Here is an 18,626-nt window from a genome sequence, read left to right on the forward strand (position 1 = left end):
CAAAATAATGGCCAAACTAGTGTCTTTTCCACTTGATTGTTCTACTTATTATTATGATAATGTATTCGTAAGAAAGCTGCTACCAAAATGTGAACAGAATGCAAAAAGTCCTAATATAATATTCTTGCTTCAGTTATCATTTTATATCAGGCGTGCATTTGTTATTTTAGATCTCACAGAATTATTTTACAAGTGGCACCTTGCTTCTTCAAGAGGTTGCCTAAAATTGCTGGCAACTTGACACTAGTACATTTTGTCTTTCTCAGTTCTTTTCCTCTTAAGGATGATCCAATTTTTGTGACCTGTTTGTGCTAGCTGTCCTTTGTTCCCCTCTCGCTTCCCCGTGTCTTTCAGAGGTTTACTTGCATCCCGTTGTTTTGCTTTTCTTCCATTACCACTGATCTTAGATGGAAACAGCAAGATTATACTGTCACTACTGTCTGTAATTGCTTAAAAAGAGATTAATTGTGTTGCAGGGGGGAAAAGGAGTGGGAAATGGAGAAGAAAGAAGTCCGTGTTTTCAAATGCTTACTTTTCTAATTTCTTATTTGAAAGACAAGCCAGGAAACCGTGTAGAGTGGAATGAGGATGAAGGAAGAAAGATAGGAATCTTAACATCTGTTCCTGAAGCTGACTCTGATCAGACAGATCTTTGCAGCTTTGCGCAGAAGCAGTTGTAGAAACAGATTCTGAGAACCAAACTAAAAAAAAAACAACTTAAGCCAACTGTGTAGTTCACAGAAATTCAACTTTAGCCATTTGATCCTTAGACTTTGAAGTGTTAACGAGAACTTCTGCTTATCTCCAGAACACCTGCCAATCTCTGCTAAGATATGTGGTCTTGGAACATACCTGACACTGAAGAATATGTGGAGTTCACAGCCAGAGACATTTCTATGGTAGGTCCCCTGAAAGACCCAGTCAGGCTGCTATTCTCAGAGCACATGGGAGATGCGAGGACAACAGTGGACTGGTGCATCTGGTATATGTTAGCCTATGCCCAGCCAAGCTTGGTTTCAAATGCGTCTCTTCTAGGGGAGTGCTCCCCCACCAGGTGAAGACAAGTTTGGTGAGGAACAGGGAGGTGGAAAAGGAGGGTAGAGAGTGCTTAAGGCTCCTTTTCAGGCACAGGTCACTGCAAAAAAGGCGTGCAAGGGTCATGGGTGAGGGAGAGAATGTGCAACAGGAGTCTGACTTCATCGCCCAGACACGGGGGTGGTCATGGAAGGGAAGGCTCTTCTTCCCTGTGGCTTTCTTCCTCTCCCTCATAAATTTTCCATTCCCTTATGTGCAGTGGCATAGCTTTAAGTGGAGGCACTGAGAGGGCCTCATCCCAATTCTGCTTGCTTTTTTGAAGCAGAAGAGCCAGATGAAGGTTTGTGAACTCTGTCCTTGAGCTAAGTGCATGGAAGTACAGCAGAGCCTGCCAAACCTACGTGTCTTTGTGGATTTGGGTCCAGTTTATTTCATGTGTGTGCAGTGTTTTAATGCTACGAGCTGCAGTGTGTGGTGTCCTGAGCTGAGGATTTGGTGCAGCTGAGTAGTTGTATGTGTGACAGCTACATAAGTAAATTACTTTTTCCCCCCCAAGGAAATTTTGAGGGTTATTGCTTGTCAACAAAATCACATATAGTATCTGGAAGAGAAGAATCTATTATGGATCATGAATTTTGCTTATAAAGATGGGAAGAGTACACTCAAAACTACACAAAATTTTCCTGATGTATAGATAAGCTTTAAGTGATTAAATCATTGGACTGGGGAAACGCTACACTGCATAAGTTAAAACTAAGATGCAAATATACCACAGACTTCCTAAATGAGTGCTAAATTAATATAGTAAGGAAAAAAACTATGCTTATCTTAAGAGTTTTGTAGTCAAACTTTTTAATACTCTTTTTTATGGAGTATGCTGTAAAAATGGGTTTAATTTGGAGCCTTTTATAGCATTAATGTATTTGAGGTGCCACATTTTAAATAACACTTTCTTAAAAACAGAAAGCACTCTGAAATCTAACTGAAAGCATTGCAAAATAAAAAGACCTAAATTCCAAACACTCAGATCCTGCTTGCCTCAATCTGTAATTGTATTTTCATTGAGAAGAGAGAAGATAATTTTCAAAACGTTCCAATTTCGTTTAAGGAGGGCTTGGTACTGATTGTATTTTCTACAGTAATAAGAGCTGGACTGATTCCTGAAAACATGGAACAATACCACGTTTTTGCAAGGTTTATAAAAATTCAGGGCTGTACTTTTAATATACCAATATTCTGAAAAAAATCATTTGCACTTACCATCCTGTCTTAAAACAATTGTGTACTCTACTGCTTTATGCAAAATATGTGTGGATGTTGGTTTTGTCCTTTTTTTGCTTTTATTTAAGGTAGAAATTTCATTAACGTTTCCTTGGGCAGAAAAAGCATAAAGTGAGATAAAAAATTTTAGTCAAGAATCCAAATATGCACATACTATTTGAAAAAATAAACCTACAGAATAATAAAAAAGCTGCAAGTACTAGCTGGTTTTGCATATGCTGGCCCTGGGTGTGTTTGCTTTCCAACAAATCGAAAAAAAACACAGCCATGTGTATTGCTTAAAAGACCAGGACACCACTGTGGAAGGGCTGTAGAATGCAAACTGGAAATAACGTTGCTGCCTTCAACAGAGCAGCCTGTAACTGTTGATGGAGTGTTAACAGGGGCACAGGTAAGAGGAGTGAGACAGTATTGTAAGAGTGACACCATCATATCTACAAACCATCTAGATGCTTGGGGGCGTGACTTTTGGGGTTACTTTTTGTTGCTGTTTGTCCGCATTGAAAAAATGCAGAGATCGTGAAAACTTGGAAACTTCAAAACTCAACAGCCAGGCCACACAGCCTCTGACATTCCAAGCAAAGGGAGCAGGGATAATTTGCATTGGGATAAGAAATAGACTTGGGAAGATCTTCAGAGAGAAGACAGGTTTGTTTGCAGCCCTTTTGTTTTATTTTCTCTGTTGCTTTCATCTGCAGAGAAGATTTTACCTGTGCCTTCTGCATCCTTCTGCAAGTTGAATGTAAGCTTGGCAGGTTTTCTGGTGTCACAGCTAAAGAGGAGGATGTTGTAATAACCTGCAGGCAAAATAGTCCTGGATGATAGGACTGCAGGAAGTTGAGAAAGAAAGGCCACATTTTGTAGATACCGTAGAATGAGCAAGATCTAGACAGAGCCAGGGTAGGAGGACTTAAGAGAAGCTCAGGTGGATGATGACTTACAAATTGTGGGTGTGAGCAGAAGAAGGTTGGGGCAGTACTCACAGCAACTGAGAGAAGGTTGCAGATAGAGGTTGATGGGCGAGACACAGATTTGGAAGGGGGGGTTACCTAAAATGACAGCTAGACACATGCATAGAGGAAAGCTGAGATTTCGGTTGTTGAACATGGAAAGAGGACTAGAGTAGAGGGATATAGATGCAAGTCCTCAGTGGAGCTGTGTTTTTGGAGCAAATAATTTGTTTCTTGTGCTCAAGAAAAAGAAGAAAGGTGGCATCTGGCTGGCATGAGGGGAGCAGCTTGTGGAGCAGAGTGAGTTGGCAAGCCCTCTAGCGGGAGCCAGGGAAATGCGGGGTGGAAGCAGCTGGGAAAGCAGAAGCACAAGTCAACTGGAAGCCACATCAAGGAGAGAATCGAGAAACAGAACTTGACAACAGAGGTGTCAGAGAGCAGTGATCCCTCAAAGAGAGTTGGGAAAGTAGCTGTATTGGTGGGTGGAGAGGATGAACAGAAGCAGTTAAATGAATGAATCAGGGAAGGATGGTGTCTGGAAAAGCCATGGAGATCACGCCAAAAGCCATCTAGCTCCGGACCAAGTCTCCAGCAGAGGGAGTGTGTAATGATCTACCTCGTTTATTCTCCCAGCCTTTGTCAGCTTATCAGTTAGGGGCTTCTTGAGTCAGAAGTGGCAACTTTGTGAAAAGAGCTCTTAATTTTTCTCCTGTGAATTCTTTCCTTCTTTAACACGCACAAATTGCTAGACAGGTCAGGTGATATTCCCTGTAACAGCTGAAGCTGGCAAAGAAGCGCAGGGAGGGTCCAAACAGAGAAAGAGTGTCCAAGTGTTAAACTGTAGAAAAACGCCAGTGGATGTGGGTTGAATGGACCAGATGTGATAAAAAAGTAAAAGAAGAGGAGAAAGAGTGCGATACAGGTCTGCTAAGAAAGACAAGACTAAGAAAAGAAAGGGAGGAAGAGAGGGCCATAACATTGCTGAACAGCAAAAGAGGAGCTGGACACCCTGGTCAGGTGTGTTGGAGCAGGAAGAGGAGCAGGACACCAGCTGCAGGCCAGGGTTGTTGGAGAACAGCTGTGGGACCTGTGTCTCGTAAGTGAACTCAAGCAAGGCTGAGACCAGGGCTGAGGTCAAACATGGCTGTAATCCTTTCCAGGACTGCAATTTGGCCAGGAAAAAAAAAGGGGGGGATGGGATTTGAGGTTGAAAATAGTGGTATAATCGAATATGGAAGTGGTAATATCCAAAGGATGGGCTGAGGTGTCAACCCTCACCAGCAGTGTAGATGGGGAAAGCTGAGCTGGAGAGAGATGCAAATTAGCCCTAGCAAAGATGAGGAGATGGAGCCAGGGGACTACAGTGGTGCAGAGAGAGACAGGTCAAGAAGACAGTCCGGTTACCTGCTTACAAAACCAAAGGGACAGAGGTCTGAAAGCATACTGCAAAGGTGAGGAAAGGGCTGCATCAGTTTGGGGTGACTAAAGAGGAAAGAAGGTATAGCAGTTTGGGGGAAGGAGCTTTCAGAGTAAAAGGGTGTCTGTAGGCACCTTGGCACATGTGCAATGGTTCTCAACTGGCACTTCCATCCTGAGCATTTCCAGGAGGCTGAACTCACCAACACCTTTTCTTCACTGCTTGGTTGGTTCTAGTTGCTGTTGTTGTTCTGGAGCAGTGAAGAATTATTCAATAAAATTTTGCTGTACTAATTCGTTATTACTTTTACACTGGTTGTGTTCCTAATTGTCATAGTATCATAGAATGGTTAGAGTTGGAAGGGATCTTAAAGATCATCTAGTTCCAACCCGGCTGCCATAGGCAGGGACACCTTCCACTAGACCAGATCGCTCAAAGCCCCATCCAGCCTGGCCTTGAACACCTCCAGGGATGGGGCATCCACAGCTTCTCTGGGCAACCTGTTTCAGTGTCTCACCACCTTCACAGTAAAGAATTTCTTCCTAATGTCCATTCTAAACCTGCCCTCTTTCAGTTTAAACCCATTACCCCTCGTCCTATTGCTACAGTCCCTAACAAAGAGTCCTTCCCCATCTTTTCTTCTCAGAGCTGGACACAGTACTTCAGGTGGGATCTCACCAGAGTGGAGTAGAGAGGCAGAATCACCTCCCTCAACCTGCTGGCCACGCTTCTTTTGATGCAGCCCAGGATGCTGTTGAGTTTCTGGGCTGCAAGAGCACATTGCTGGCTCATGTTGAGTTTTTCATCCACCAGTACCCACAAGTCCTTCTCCTCAGGGCTGCCCTCAATCCATTCTCCACCCAGCCTCTATTTGTGCTTGGGATTGCCCCAACCCACATGCAGGACCTTGCACTTGGCCTTGTTGAACTTCATGAGGTTTGCGTGGGCCCACGTCTCAAGCCTGCCCAGGTCCTTCTGGATGGAATCCCGCCCCTCCAGCATGTCGACCATGCCACAAAGCTTGATGTTGTCAGCAAACTTGCTGAGGGTGCAATCAATCCCACTGTCCATGTTGCCAACAAAGACGTTGAACAGCACCGGTCCCAGCACTGATCCCTGAGGAATGCCACTTGTCACTGGTTGCCACTCGGACATCAAGCCATTGACCACAACTCTTTGAGTGCAGCCATCCAACCAATTCCTTGTCCACCAAGTGGCCCATCTATCAAATCCTTGTCTCTCCAATTTAGAGACAAGGGTGTTGTGTGGGACAGTGTCAAATGCTTTTCACAATCCAGGTAGATGTTGTCACTTGCTCTTCTCTTATCTATCAACACTGTAATGCCATTGTAGAAGGCCATCATATTCGTCAGGCATGATTTGCCCTTATGGTGAAGCCATGTTGGCTATCACCAATGATAATTAATTATTGATGATTCACAGACTGCTGGTGCTGTAAGTCTGCAGGCATATGGGGCGGTAAAGATTTTTGTATTGGTGAATTAAAAATGTGGAACTTTTAATGAAGTGGTAAGTGCATTGTGCTTAATAGTACTGCTGTGATAGTAACATAGTTGATAATCACTGATTTACGTAAAAACATAGAATTTAAGGAAGTTTAATTGACTTTGTCTTTAATTCTGTGATTAATAGCTAATTCCTGTGGAGATGGCCCAGGAGGTTAGAATGATACTCGAAATAATATTAGACATTTTAAAATGTTAAAACAAAAATTTCTTCACTGTTTTTAAACTTTTGTTATTCCCAGATGGTTAGTCTATTTATTATTTCTTTGCTTCCAACCTTGTGTTTGTTCCTCTACTCACTGAAATCAGGGATTTTCTCACTGACCTCTTTGGAACCAGGCTTGTCTCTACATGTTTTACCAGAAAAGTTTGTAATGAGCTACTGTACTAATTGATTTAGGTTGCAGATCTATTAGCAATCCTTCCTGACAGTCAATCAAATAATGAGAGATTTATTTAAATTGGAAATCATCAGCAATGAGATATTCACTTAAGTCAGGAAATGAGCAGAGGTATGGTCATTGTATTACTAATATGCAACATCCACATGGTGAGATTCTTCTGGGAGTCAGGAATATGTGGAATTAGTTCCTTGAGGCCAAGGGGAGATCTGTAGGACATTTGTGAAGGCCAGGCACTCATGTCATTATTCTTGCTGCCTCCTCCAGCTGTGTTTTGAAAGAGAAAAGTGAGACAGTCACTTGTACCCAGAGCAATTTGGGCATCTAAATCCAAGGGACTGATTCAGCTTGCAAAACAAAACTCAGAACTCCAAGTCCAGGAAAGAGGATTTCAAACATACTTTTTGCTGTATCAGATGAGAAGGTTTATTAATCCTTCCTATGCTCATGTTCATTAACAGTCCTAATTTTAGGGTCCCATCTGTTTTTGTGCATCATGTAAGTAACAAAGTTGAGCAACTTATGGGCTTAAAGGTTGTACATAGCAATCTTTCAGATATAGCAGCACCTTTTCTGCATCCCTGTGTGTTTCTGACCCTATCGTGTCTGCGCAGAGCAGGACGGGGACAAGTTCACCTACATCGGGACTCTCCGATTTTCTAATCATCATGAAGCTTTCCTACTGTTAGCAAAGGCAGAAACACCCTGAAACTGGGAGGGTGGAAGAGAGAGCGACCCTGATTTTTAGGTCCTTTTATTCAGGTATATTCTATTCACAAGGCCGACACAAAAGCAGCAGGAATGGAAACCCTGAGTCACAGCTGTGTTGATTTTTTGTTGTTGTTTTACAATACCTGGGCTAAGAGAAGTGGCTAGGCTACGAAGGAATCTCTGTAAAGGTATTGATAAACTTGCTTGCATTGGTCTATGTCTTAGACACAGTTATTCCATTGTAGACAAAACAGAGTAATTAACGCTGGATGTCCTCTGAAGTGGTAGAAAAGTGTAAGGCATTCATTCACAATGTCAGTTCCCCAGTAGCATTAATAAACGGATAATAAAATAAATATCTGTGTCCTAACTGTCTTCCGTGAAGGATCCCAGGCTCTTGATCAATATGTTCTGGGGCAGTCGGAGCTGCACATAGTAAAAAAAAGAAGCTTTTGCACTGATACTTACCCAAGTCTGTGGTGTATTCTTACAGATTCATCTGAGACTACTTTAAAACTTTTTTTTTTGTTTAAAAATCAAAGTGAATCACTGTAAAACATGTATTTAAGAGTTCCCTATATAATACCACTGAAGTGTGAATGCGCTCTTTTTATTTTTTGGTGGGGAGGAATAGGGTTTGTGAGCTTTCAGAGAACTGTTTCTCTAACCTTACTCATAACTCATGATGATGGGTGCTAACTTTCATTTCTATTCTGATATGCTTACTGGCATTAAGTTACATTCTGCCATGGCAGTAGCTCAAGTGGGAAGCGAAGCTTTTGTGTGAGAAAAGGAGAGGTTAACTACCCTTATATTGGGGGCAGCTTTTTGGTTTGGAAAACAGTGGCAGGCTTTGTAGTTTAATCTTTTGGAGTACTGCCTGTTAGCACCTTCTGACGTACGTTGTTGGGCTGAGAAGAATCAATGCTCAGTGGTGCATGAAAGTCCAACCTGTCAGTTGTAGCTATACATAATACCACTGTCTCGCATGCAGGCAAGGCGGTTAATACTTAACACGGTATTGTGTTCTCTAAGGAAAAAAGTTGAATACTTGTAACTTCATACATTTTGAATGTGTATACGCATTCCTTTGAAAAATACTAAATTTAAGCCTCAGACAAAAGGCTCAAACTAGTGAGCGCTGCAGAGCAAAATGCTGCAGAAATAAGGCTCCAGGATTCCTCTGTGTCAGGGAACGGTCCCAGGAATCTGCCTATGATTAGAGTTTTGTTCAAATGACAAGTCTTGCAGGGAAATTGCTTTAACTTGCCTACACCAGGCATCTGGGGTAACTAATAGGAGGAAAGCAGAGGGTCTGCCCTTTTGGAGATTGCTAACTTGCAAATAATCCTCCATACACCTGAGGGGAACAATATTTTAAGGGTTCAAAGACTCTTTTCCTTAAGTACGTGCATCTGTGGGAGGACATAGGTATTGTTCAGTTGCTTAACAACCTCCTGTAGCTAATGGTCTGAAGTGAAACAAATCAGCAGCGTACAGGAGACGTGTATTGAAATGTATAAAGACACAAAAAGTATCAAGGTAGTCTAACTCCTAGGAAATATAGCAACAAAGCAACCACAGCCAACCTCTGTTGGCTTTCTTGCAGTAGCTTTAAATTATGATGTGCTCACATGTCTTTTGAAAATGTTGTGGCTCACATGGTAGCAATAGTTTTTTTCCTGCAAACAAAAGGCTATGGTTCTGGAAAACAATTTTAAGTCTGCAATCCAAACAAGTTCTCTTGTCTGAAAAGTCAGTTTTCCTAGCCAAACCCATTAAAATATTAATATTGAATATATGTCACAAGACCTTTAATACAAGTTCTTTATTACATTCAAATGAATAAGGCAATTTTTGGCCAGAAAAAAATAGCTTTCTGTAGTCTTAAGCAAAATAAAGGTCCTTCTGTGCAGCCAAGGTATTCTGTAGGGGAAAGAGGGGAAAGGAAGTGGTGTTTCTTGTTTCCTTATTTAAAACCCTACAATTTTTAACTCAGAGGCAAATCAAATAAAAGTAGGAGTTTGGTAAAATGTGTTCATAAGAGGTACACTTCAAAGCAACTAAATTAAGGCTGCTAGTCATATGCCTGCCTGCCTTTGAGAGTCTTTCATGGTTCTGTTTGATCTTTCATTCTTGCATGTAAAATGCTATCTTGTTAAGAAACAGGCTGGAAAAAAAAAATATCTGTATTACTCTTCTTTAGCAGGCTTCAACTACAGAAGTACAAATTGGGCCCATGAGACTGACACAAGATCCAATTCAGGTAAGATGATCTTTCAATTTCTTGAGAAAGTCAATTCGCTGTGAAGAGATTAAGGTTCAACCCCTATAGTTGGGTAATTGGTGTTTTGGTTTATCTGATTCCTTGAGAAGAGATCTACAAGTAAATTCACTTGGTAAACAAGATGCTTAGATTTGCATTAACATAAAATCATTCCTTTTATATGTCCTGTAAATAGGCGTGCGTGTGTACGTGCTTGCAGGGGAAAGAGCTGCCTCTCTGGACGGTAAAAGTGTTCAGTTCTGATATACCAAAGCAGAGAACCCCATTATAAAGTTCAGGTACCCAGCAAGTTTTGCTGGGTTTTGCGCAACAGGACAGAGAACTGGACTTTTACAGGTCACCGGTCCAAGAAGTCACACCACTTCCAAGAAGGCAGGTTGAACTTCAGCTTAAGGAGCAACATCGCTTACCTGTACTTGCTTCTGTTTCTGTACATTTTGTTCCTGTGCCAGTAAACAGATGCCAACCGTTTTGGTTTTTTTTTTTAGTTTATAGTGGGTGTTAGAGCTCTTGGGTGATGGGAAATGAAATGGTCTTTAACATTGCTCTAGTGATACACCATTCATTTGAATTAACTTTTTGGGTCACTTAACTGTAAAATACAGAGACATATAGTCACCAGTCACCTTTTCTGTTTTATTTGGATATCTGGGTATGAGAGGGAAAAACCTACAAGTGGAAGAAATGCTATTCTCAAGGAAAATAAATCATGTGTATATGTGTCATAAAGCTTTACATTTTTATTTCTGTATTAAGCATTCAGTCTTAATGATGACTTGCTCCAATTAAACTATTTGTTTATATTGTAATAAGACTGTGGAACGGTGGCTTCAGCAGCAGACCAGTTTGGTTGTGCAAGGAATTTCAACATAAAAGTGTGGAACTTGTCATGGAAAATTGTTCTTTAGACTTCCATGGAAAAATGTTCTTTAGACTGTGATCCTCTTCAGAAAGATGGTCAGGCAGGTACTTGACAAATAAAAATACTCACAGTGCTTATGTCAGGATTTTACTTTGTAAAAATTGGAATTGCCAAAATATCATAGTACCAGTGCTAACTGTTACAAATTAAGGTTTTTCATATAAGAAGGGAAAGTGGGGGGCTTTTGTTGTTTTTAAGTGTTTTACATTCTTCTTGGAATCTTGTCAGGTGTGGATGTTATTTTGTCCCTACATTACATAAGTGAGAATCTATGGTGCTACCATAGAAGACCTTAAGTAAAGCAGAAAGCCGGCCTTAAGTAAAACCATTAACTGAAGAGTTTTCCATAAAGACATTGCCATACAGTAACTTACTTACATTAAAGGGAAAACACTTTATGTAAACCCACGTGCTTTGTTTGTGGAACAAGCCACATTACCTCAGCTAATTTGGCAAGTATCGCATACATCCACACATTTAAAAAACATGCGTTAATCTTTTATTCCATCTTGATAATGGAGTTGCGTGTTTCTCTGTTCAGGGCAAACAGCCACTGAATATCACATTTTAAATTCTATTTGTGGGTGCTTAATCACGTTCACAATTGCCTGGTAAGTCAATTTAGTTTGTTAAAACAATTGCCACCAAGGCTTTTCTTAGTGATGTTCATTTTATTCTGGTGCATGTTTTATGCTGTTACAGGATACCAAATGGCATGTATCTTTTGTCTGAGAGGTGACCTTACTTGCGAATGTGACCTGCTGTAAACCATTTAATAGATTCCTCACTGGACTTTATGACCATCAGTGTTGGAGGACAAATCTGGTTTGGTTTGTACTCGATCGTGATCGAGGTGCTGCTGGCCTTAAGGGGCAAGTGGAAGAGTCCAAAGCAAACCTACCAGCTCCGACCTTCCGAACGCCCTCCCCACACACAGCTGGCACATCTGCCCCAATTTTGTGCGAAGGCTTGCAAACAGGCTTGGTTTCATTCTGAGACCTTGGAAATGACCATGATAAAAATACATGTAAATGCGCTTTCTCCAGAGGACAGAGGCGAAAGGTGGTTTTTATAAACGTTTAGTGCACATTAAGAAGCTGTCCTACCCTTTGGCAGAAGTGTTCACCAGGGCTGATACAGGTTTGGGTTTGTCCCCCATTCAAATACTGCATTTTCTCGCCTCTTAGCACATTCATTGGCTGTCGTCTCTTTTACAGTATTGACGTCAAACTCCATTTCTGTTCTAACAGTGGTGAACTTCCCTGTTGCACCGCGAATGAAGCATGATGATGCACAGCATTTTACTGTTCCCCCATACTGACTTTCGATTTTCAGCGTAACAAGATCTCCTCCCTAATTTAATTCAGAGCTACTATATGTTTTCCAACTTAAAACTCTCTGGTTGAGTACAATAACATAAAAATAATCAAGTAACTTTGGTTTTGCTTCTTAAGTTATTCGTAATTTTCTCGGTTTTGTTGTGGTACCCTATGTGTCCTTGCTCAGCTGGTGTCTCTTGATTTATTTGGAACTCTTTAAAGCAAATCTCTGTCCATTCTCTGTATTTTTATAATAAACTAGGAACAAGACGTGATAGTTGTGTGAAGCAAGTACTTAGAAAGATGGTAAAAATTCCAATACATTACCAAAAAATATAAGGGTCTCCACAGGAGGAGTCCATGGTGCTCCTAAACCAGAACAGCACCGAGTAAAATGATCTTTTTACAGTAATACTGGCAAATTATGCACGAAAAAAGCTACATTTTTTTTTTTTTGCCAAGAGACACAGACTGAATTCAAGCTTTTCCTTGGCAGTGTTGTTTATATGGATTGTTAAACTTTTATCTTGACTTTGAGAGCATATCTTGCAATATACTTCTAGTTACATTATGTTTTGATGCTTTATAGTAAGCTTCACACAAATATTAATGAGAAAGCATGGTAGTATATTCTCAGAAGGATTCACACACTGATAATTAGCTACCAGTGGGAGATCGGGTGGTTTAATTAAGTTGCGTTATTTCACAGCTGGTAAATTATAGCATTTTGCAATCCTTTATTTCCAAACAGGGAATGTTGAGAAAAAGAAGATAACAAAAAATGTGCCCCCCAAAAAACCTGTTATCTGAACCGTATTGTACCAATCAAACTAGGAACAAAATAAACTAATAGCAGATGGAACGAAACAAAAGATTGTATCAGAGTAGGGACTTCACCTGAGTATCCACAGATAAAATCTGCAGTTCAACCATGTCACTGCTTTCCAACACTTCAATGGTTGGAAAAAAATCAGGGACTAGGTAGAATAACAACATTTACCTTGGATGTTAAGTGTCAGTAACCCATATCTACTTATTGTTAACTGCAATTAAAAATACTCCTAATAAATTGAAACTTCTTAAGTTATTTCTTAATATTTATGGAAATTCTGAGTCTATAATTTTCTTCAACTATTTAATGAAACCTTGACTGGTTGTCCTGCCTCAGTTACATTAATTGATTTGTTTATTGTTTAGAATTCAACAATCCAGACAGCTCAAGATAAGAGAAAAGTTATGGTCACCTTTTCTAGCTTCTAGACTGATGGTGTTGAATTTCATGTGGTGACACCACAGCTGCCCAGAGCAGAACAGATCAAAGGTTATTGACCTTTCTTACGGGTATTTGGGGCAAAATTTTTCATATTTTGCTCAGACAGGTTTTTTTCAGTGAAGTCAGGGGATGACTTTTTTTTGTGAAATGAGCAGCATTTTGCTTTATGCATAGATTATTCTCTGGCTGCTGCCTTTCTGCGCAATTTGAACAGCTGTGGATAATTTTTTTACTTTTTGAGGCCTTTCTTTTTCACAACATATTTGCACGAAATTAACCTTTTTCTCCATCGGTCACACAGGGTGGCATGGTTAGTGATCAGTTGCTGTAGTAAATATGTGCAAATTCTGAAGGGGATTGTCTATATGGCTTGTGTTCCTAGCTGTGCAATTTGTACGCTGATAATGTATGTATTATAGTGGAAGGGTGAAAAATTTATTCTCTCTTAAAAAATACTTTCTTTCACACAAGAAGCACACAAATACAGTTGTTTTCAGCCTATATTCTGTGTGTGAGTTAGCAAACAGACTTCCTACAGCAACAATTTGTTTTTTAGAACAGCCCCTCAGCACGCATTCTACCTCATCTCGTCTGAGCACTTCCTTAAGGGTTCAGCTGAAGTTGTGAAAAGCACCTCATGTATTTACATAATTAGGTAGAATTTATTGAGTAAAAATTGTGATGTTTGAGTAATTTTTTTCCTCCTACCCATCGCTGTCCATACCGGCTTGTTGTCCTTTTCAGTTTTGAAAGAATATGGGTTAACTCTATTTTGTTGTACATCAAAAGAGAAATAACGAATAAAACTGTGTTCTGTTAATTGTTTGTCCCTGAAGAGCGATAATTAAGGCAGTTGCATTTCAGACAGTTCATTACAATTAAAAGTGTGTGTAGCTGGGATGGCCTGGTGAGAGTGGCAATGATGTTTGAACATCTATTCACCTACTCTGGGTGGCTGCTGATTGAATTCGAACATGGGTTAGAAAAGACTCATCTGGCAGCTGGCATTGTCCTAAATATCAGTCCTATGCAGTTAACTATTGATTATCTATTGATAATCACTCTGTCTATTAAGAAAGTTGTGCTGCTGCATCAGCCGTTTTGCAGTCTGTGGTTCAGTCTTTCCACTTTCAAAGTAGACTCAATATTTTGTATAGCAGAAGTGTTTGTTAAGACTCGCACCATGCAGAGAACTATTTTGTGTGTTTAATGCGGTGCCGCTGTTCTGCATGCTTTGCAGGTTTTGCTGATCTTTGCAAAAGAAGACAACCAAAGTGATGGTTTCTGGTGGGCTTGTGACAGAGCTGGATACAGGTGCAATATTGCTCGGACGCCAGAGTCAGCGCTTGAATGCTTTCTTGATAAGCACCAGGAAATAATTGTTATAGATCACAGAAACTCCAGATATTTTGATGCGGAAAATATCTGCAGGTAACCTAAAAGACCTTACGCTTCTCTTGAACTTTGGAATATATTGTACAAAACCAAACCTCCTAATTTTAAAAACAAAGTATGGGCGGGAGGGGGGAACACAAACAAAAAAAGAACACCCAGAACTACAGTAAAATGGAATTTTGAAGGTTGAGGCCAGAAGGTTTGCATACATTTGTAAGAGGAGAGCAACGTGAAAATTGCTTTTGGCAAAGCCAAATTGTAGAATTGTCCCTTTAGGTCATGGGCTTCTATCAGAGCATAAGCCAGAGCTGTTGTGAAATTATTCCCTGCTGTCTGTGCCTCCCTCTTTCCTGGGTTACTGCTGCAGCAGAGTCTGAAGCTGCAGAGCTTCAAAGGAACGTGTGTGTTTGTCCACTGGGTCAGGTACTGCCAGCTCTCCGCAGAAGTTCACATCGCTCTTCTGGTACTCATGACTGTCTCAGCAGCTGTAAGGTTGCAGGTGCTTAGTATTGGGATTTTTTATTTCAGCCAAAGCATACATTTTGTACCATACACCATACTGTGCTTCTCAGTCCATCGGGAGCCGAAATTTGCCATGTTTATGACAAGGAGCATTTTAAAGCGCAGATGCTTGTGCTGATGGAAGTTCTTCTAAAAAGCCAACAAAAAAAGTAATAAAGACTGTTTATTCAGGGCAGCGTGATATGATTGAAAAAAGTTACCTTTAGCTAGTAAAAGGTGAATGGAGCGTTATTCTGATAGCTGATCATATTTTTTCAGTTTCTCAATAATACGTAAAGTAGTAAAATTTTGTTTATTCAGCATTCCATAAATCATAGTCTGTCATAGACGCTTGCTATACCTTCTTTTCTTACTTGCATGCCCCAAATGCACTTCCCACCTCTAAACAAAATTTTACAGTATCTAGAAGGGCAATGGTAAATATGGGAGATTCTTGTTTAAATTAGCTAATTGGTAATTGAAAATGCGTTGTATAGACTGGCCTTTCTCAACCCATGCATTCAGGGCAGTCTGCTCCAAATAAGCTAAGTAAACAGGGCAAACCTTTGCTAGGCTATAAGAGTGGATTTGAAGAGCTGCTGTTCATGCCCTTTGTTTTTGGAGCTCTTGCCTCTTCACCACATTGAGCAAAATCTGAGGAATCTGGTATCAAAATGGAAATGGATTGTCTAAGTGGGGAGAGGGAGGTTTTGGCAGTGTGATATCCTATTTTCTCGCCTCAGTGGTGACTTTTCAGTCCTGGTTTTCATTTATATTGTTGATCACGATACTCAGAGTAATATTGAGAAAGCATGTGGTGTAACTAAGAAATTTTTGTTTCCTCAGGTCTATTCGTGCCACAAAACCATCAGAGCACACTGTAATACTTGCTGTGGTTCCACGCATGTAAGTGTTACTGTTTTGTGAAAGATTTTTATTTTACTTTACAACAATGTTATGTATATTAGTTATCTAATAACAGAAAGTATCTTACTAGCAAGCCTGATAGAGTAAATTTAATATTATTTTACCTGAAATGGGTTACTGATGTTTTATGCATCCTGTTTAAGTATTTGATAACTCTCTATTTATACAGACTAGTACTATCCCCATCATCTTCAGAGGATCATAATGTAATGGCTTGTATACTAAGAAAAAATAGAAAGCTGTGTGTTGGTTTCTAAAAGAGAAAAAACATTGGAAAGCTATGTGTTACTTTCTAAGGGAAATAACTAGATCAAATGACACACTGTAGTTATGAGGGAACTGGGTAATGGAATAAACTTCAATCCTGTTGGTACTGAACTCACCGGAATGTTGTCCTCAAATCCATATTCAGTAATTCATACCCCATGTATTCAGGCAGAATTCTTACTGACTTGAATACATTTTTTATCAGGTACTTTCAAAAAAGAGACCTTTCCTGTCTTTGTTAAAACTCTTGCACACTACTGAATCCATTCCAATTTTATTAATTTCCTAGCTCAATTAAAATATTAGAAAATAGAGTGGCGGGAGAAGACATATTCCTGCCCAAGATTAGAAAATAGACTGAGCTTGCTGCTGCTCAAGACTTTATAATTTGCTTCACCTTTTACTTAATAACACTTTTTTAGATTCTTTCTCATAGGATATCACAGGACGTCTTTAATTCCCTTCATGAATTCTTTTTGTAATGCCCTTGTGTGTCTGTGAAGAGACACAAGACTTCTGTAGTGTATCTCTTAGGTTTGCTGTAGGAATAACCATCAGGTTGTACAATAGCTGCAAATACCTATAAAAGAAGACTATAGCATCAGCTTCTGTAATAGTACGATTTTATGTATGTATTTTATGCAAGAGTGTTCTCACTGTATTCATTATGTTTAGGTAACTATGTCAAATTGATACCATCTAATTCTTGAATGGTGTGTGACCGTACAACATACCAGTTCTGTCTAATATCTTTATAAATGATGCGGATGAGGGGGTCGAGTGCACCCTCAGTAAGTTTGGAGACGACACCAAGTTGGGAGGGAGTGTTGATCAGCTTGAGGGCAGGAAGGCTCTACAGAGGGATGTGGACAGAATGGATTGATGGGCCGAGGCCAACGGTATGAGGTTCAACAAGGCCAAGTGCCGGGTCCTGCACTTGGGTCACAATAACCCCATGCAGCGCTACAGGCCTGGGGAAGAGTGGCTGGAAAGCTGCCTGGGGGTGTTTGTCGACAGCTGGCTGAATATGAGTCAGCAGTGTGCCCAGGTGGCCACAAAGGCCAATAGCACCCTGGTTTGTAACAGAAATAGCGTGGCCAGCAGCAGGACTAGGGAAGTGATCATCCCCCTGTACTTGACACTGGTGAGTCCCCACCTCAAGTACTGTGTTCAGTTTTGGGCCCCTCACTACAAGAAAGACATTGAGGTGCTGGATCCTGTCCAGAGAAGGGCAATGAAACTGTTGAAGGGTCTCGAGCACGAGTGTTATGAGGAGCAGCTGAGGGAACTGGGGATGTTTATCCTGGAGAAAAGGAGGTTCAGGTGAGACCTTATTGTTCTCTACAACTACCTGAAAGAAGGTTGTAGTAGGTGGGAGTTGGTCTCTTCTCCCAGGTAACAAATGACAGGACAAGAGGCAATGGCCTCAAGTTGCACCAGTGAGTTTTAGATTGGATATTAAGAAAAAATTCTTCACCAAAAGGGTTGTCAAGCGTTGGGACAGGCTTGTGATTGGGACACCCAGAGAAGTGATTGATTCATCATCCCTGGAGGTATTTAAAAGACATGCAGATGTGAAGCCTAGGGACATGGTTTAATAGTATCTTGGCAGTGTTAGGCTAACAGCTGGACTTGATGATCTAAACAATTCTATGATTCTATGATTTTTGTTTTGTAGATCTGCTGACCAAGAGGAGACTTCTGTTCTTCCCCTTCTTAATGCAGGCTTTGATAGGGTATGTATAAATCACATATTTATTATAGTAACGATGGTTGCTTTGTAAATTACAGACACTTCTATTTTCTTAAATTGTAAACTATACATTTGCTTCCATCAAAAATTTATTGATGAAAAACCAGTGGCAGTTGATTGGGTATTCTTTTCTTTTCAATAGCATATCCAAGAAATATATAGTATAAGAGAATCTGTGATCTAGCTAATCCTTCCAGAACAAGCATGTAATATTAACTTCTTGTCATCTGGGTGGGTGGTAGGTGGGTTTTGTTTATGACTTCATTAACAAAACAATGATGGGGGACCCTGATTAATGTGTGCTGCATATCGCAACGTGCTGACTTGTCACCCAAACACCTCTGTGTAGCTCAGACTGCTGGGATTCTTCTTCTAACGGGACTACAAGCCTAGTCCAGCTCCTCATGGTGTGAAGAAGAATTTTTTTTTTTTTGTGTGAGTTCTGTTGTGTCAACTTGAACCTGTTCTTCTCAGGACAGCATCAGAGGCTCTCCTATACAGGCAGCAGAAGGCTGTTTCTCAAAACAGCTTTGTAGGAGAGAACAGAAAGGCAACTTTTGTGTGGGTGGCTTTGGATGGATATTAATGTTAAGTTAATGTAATAGAAATCAGCTGTAATATTAAAGTTAGCCATTCATAAGAAAGGTTATGTATTGAAATG

General features: G+C 40.3%; 1 protein-coding gene across 1 annotated transcript in view; it reads left to right on the forward strand.

Annotated features, from left to right (window-relative positions):
- Positions 1-18,626, forward strand: part of PDE8B (phosphodiesterase 8B) — a gene marked incomplete at its 5' end in the record, with an annotated part of 78,780 nt that overhangs the window by 26,332 nt on the left and 33,822 nt on the right. The window contains 4 exons of the mRNA XM_082497998.1: positions 9,528-9,587; positions 14,363-14,553; positions 15,865-15,924; positions 17,891-17,948. Coding sequence (XP_082354124.1) covers positions 9,528-9,587; positions 14,363-14,553; positions 15,865-15,924; positions 17,891-17,948 — 369 coding nt within the window. The remainder of the gene's footprint in view (positions 1-9,527; positions 9,588-14,362; positions 14,554-15,864; positions 15,925-17,890; positions 17,949-18,626) is intronic.

The sequence above is a fragment of the Vanellus vanellus genome (assembly GCF_965231255.1).
Source record: "Vanellus vanellus genome assembly, chromosome: Z".
Lineage (NCBI taxonomy): Eukaryota > Metazoa > Chordata > Aves > Charadriiformes > Charadriidae > Vanellus > Vanellus vanellus.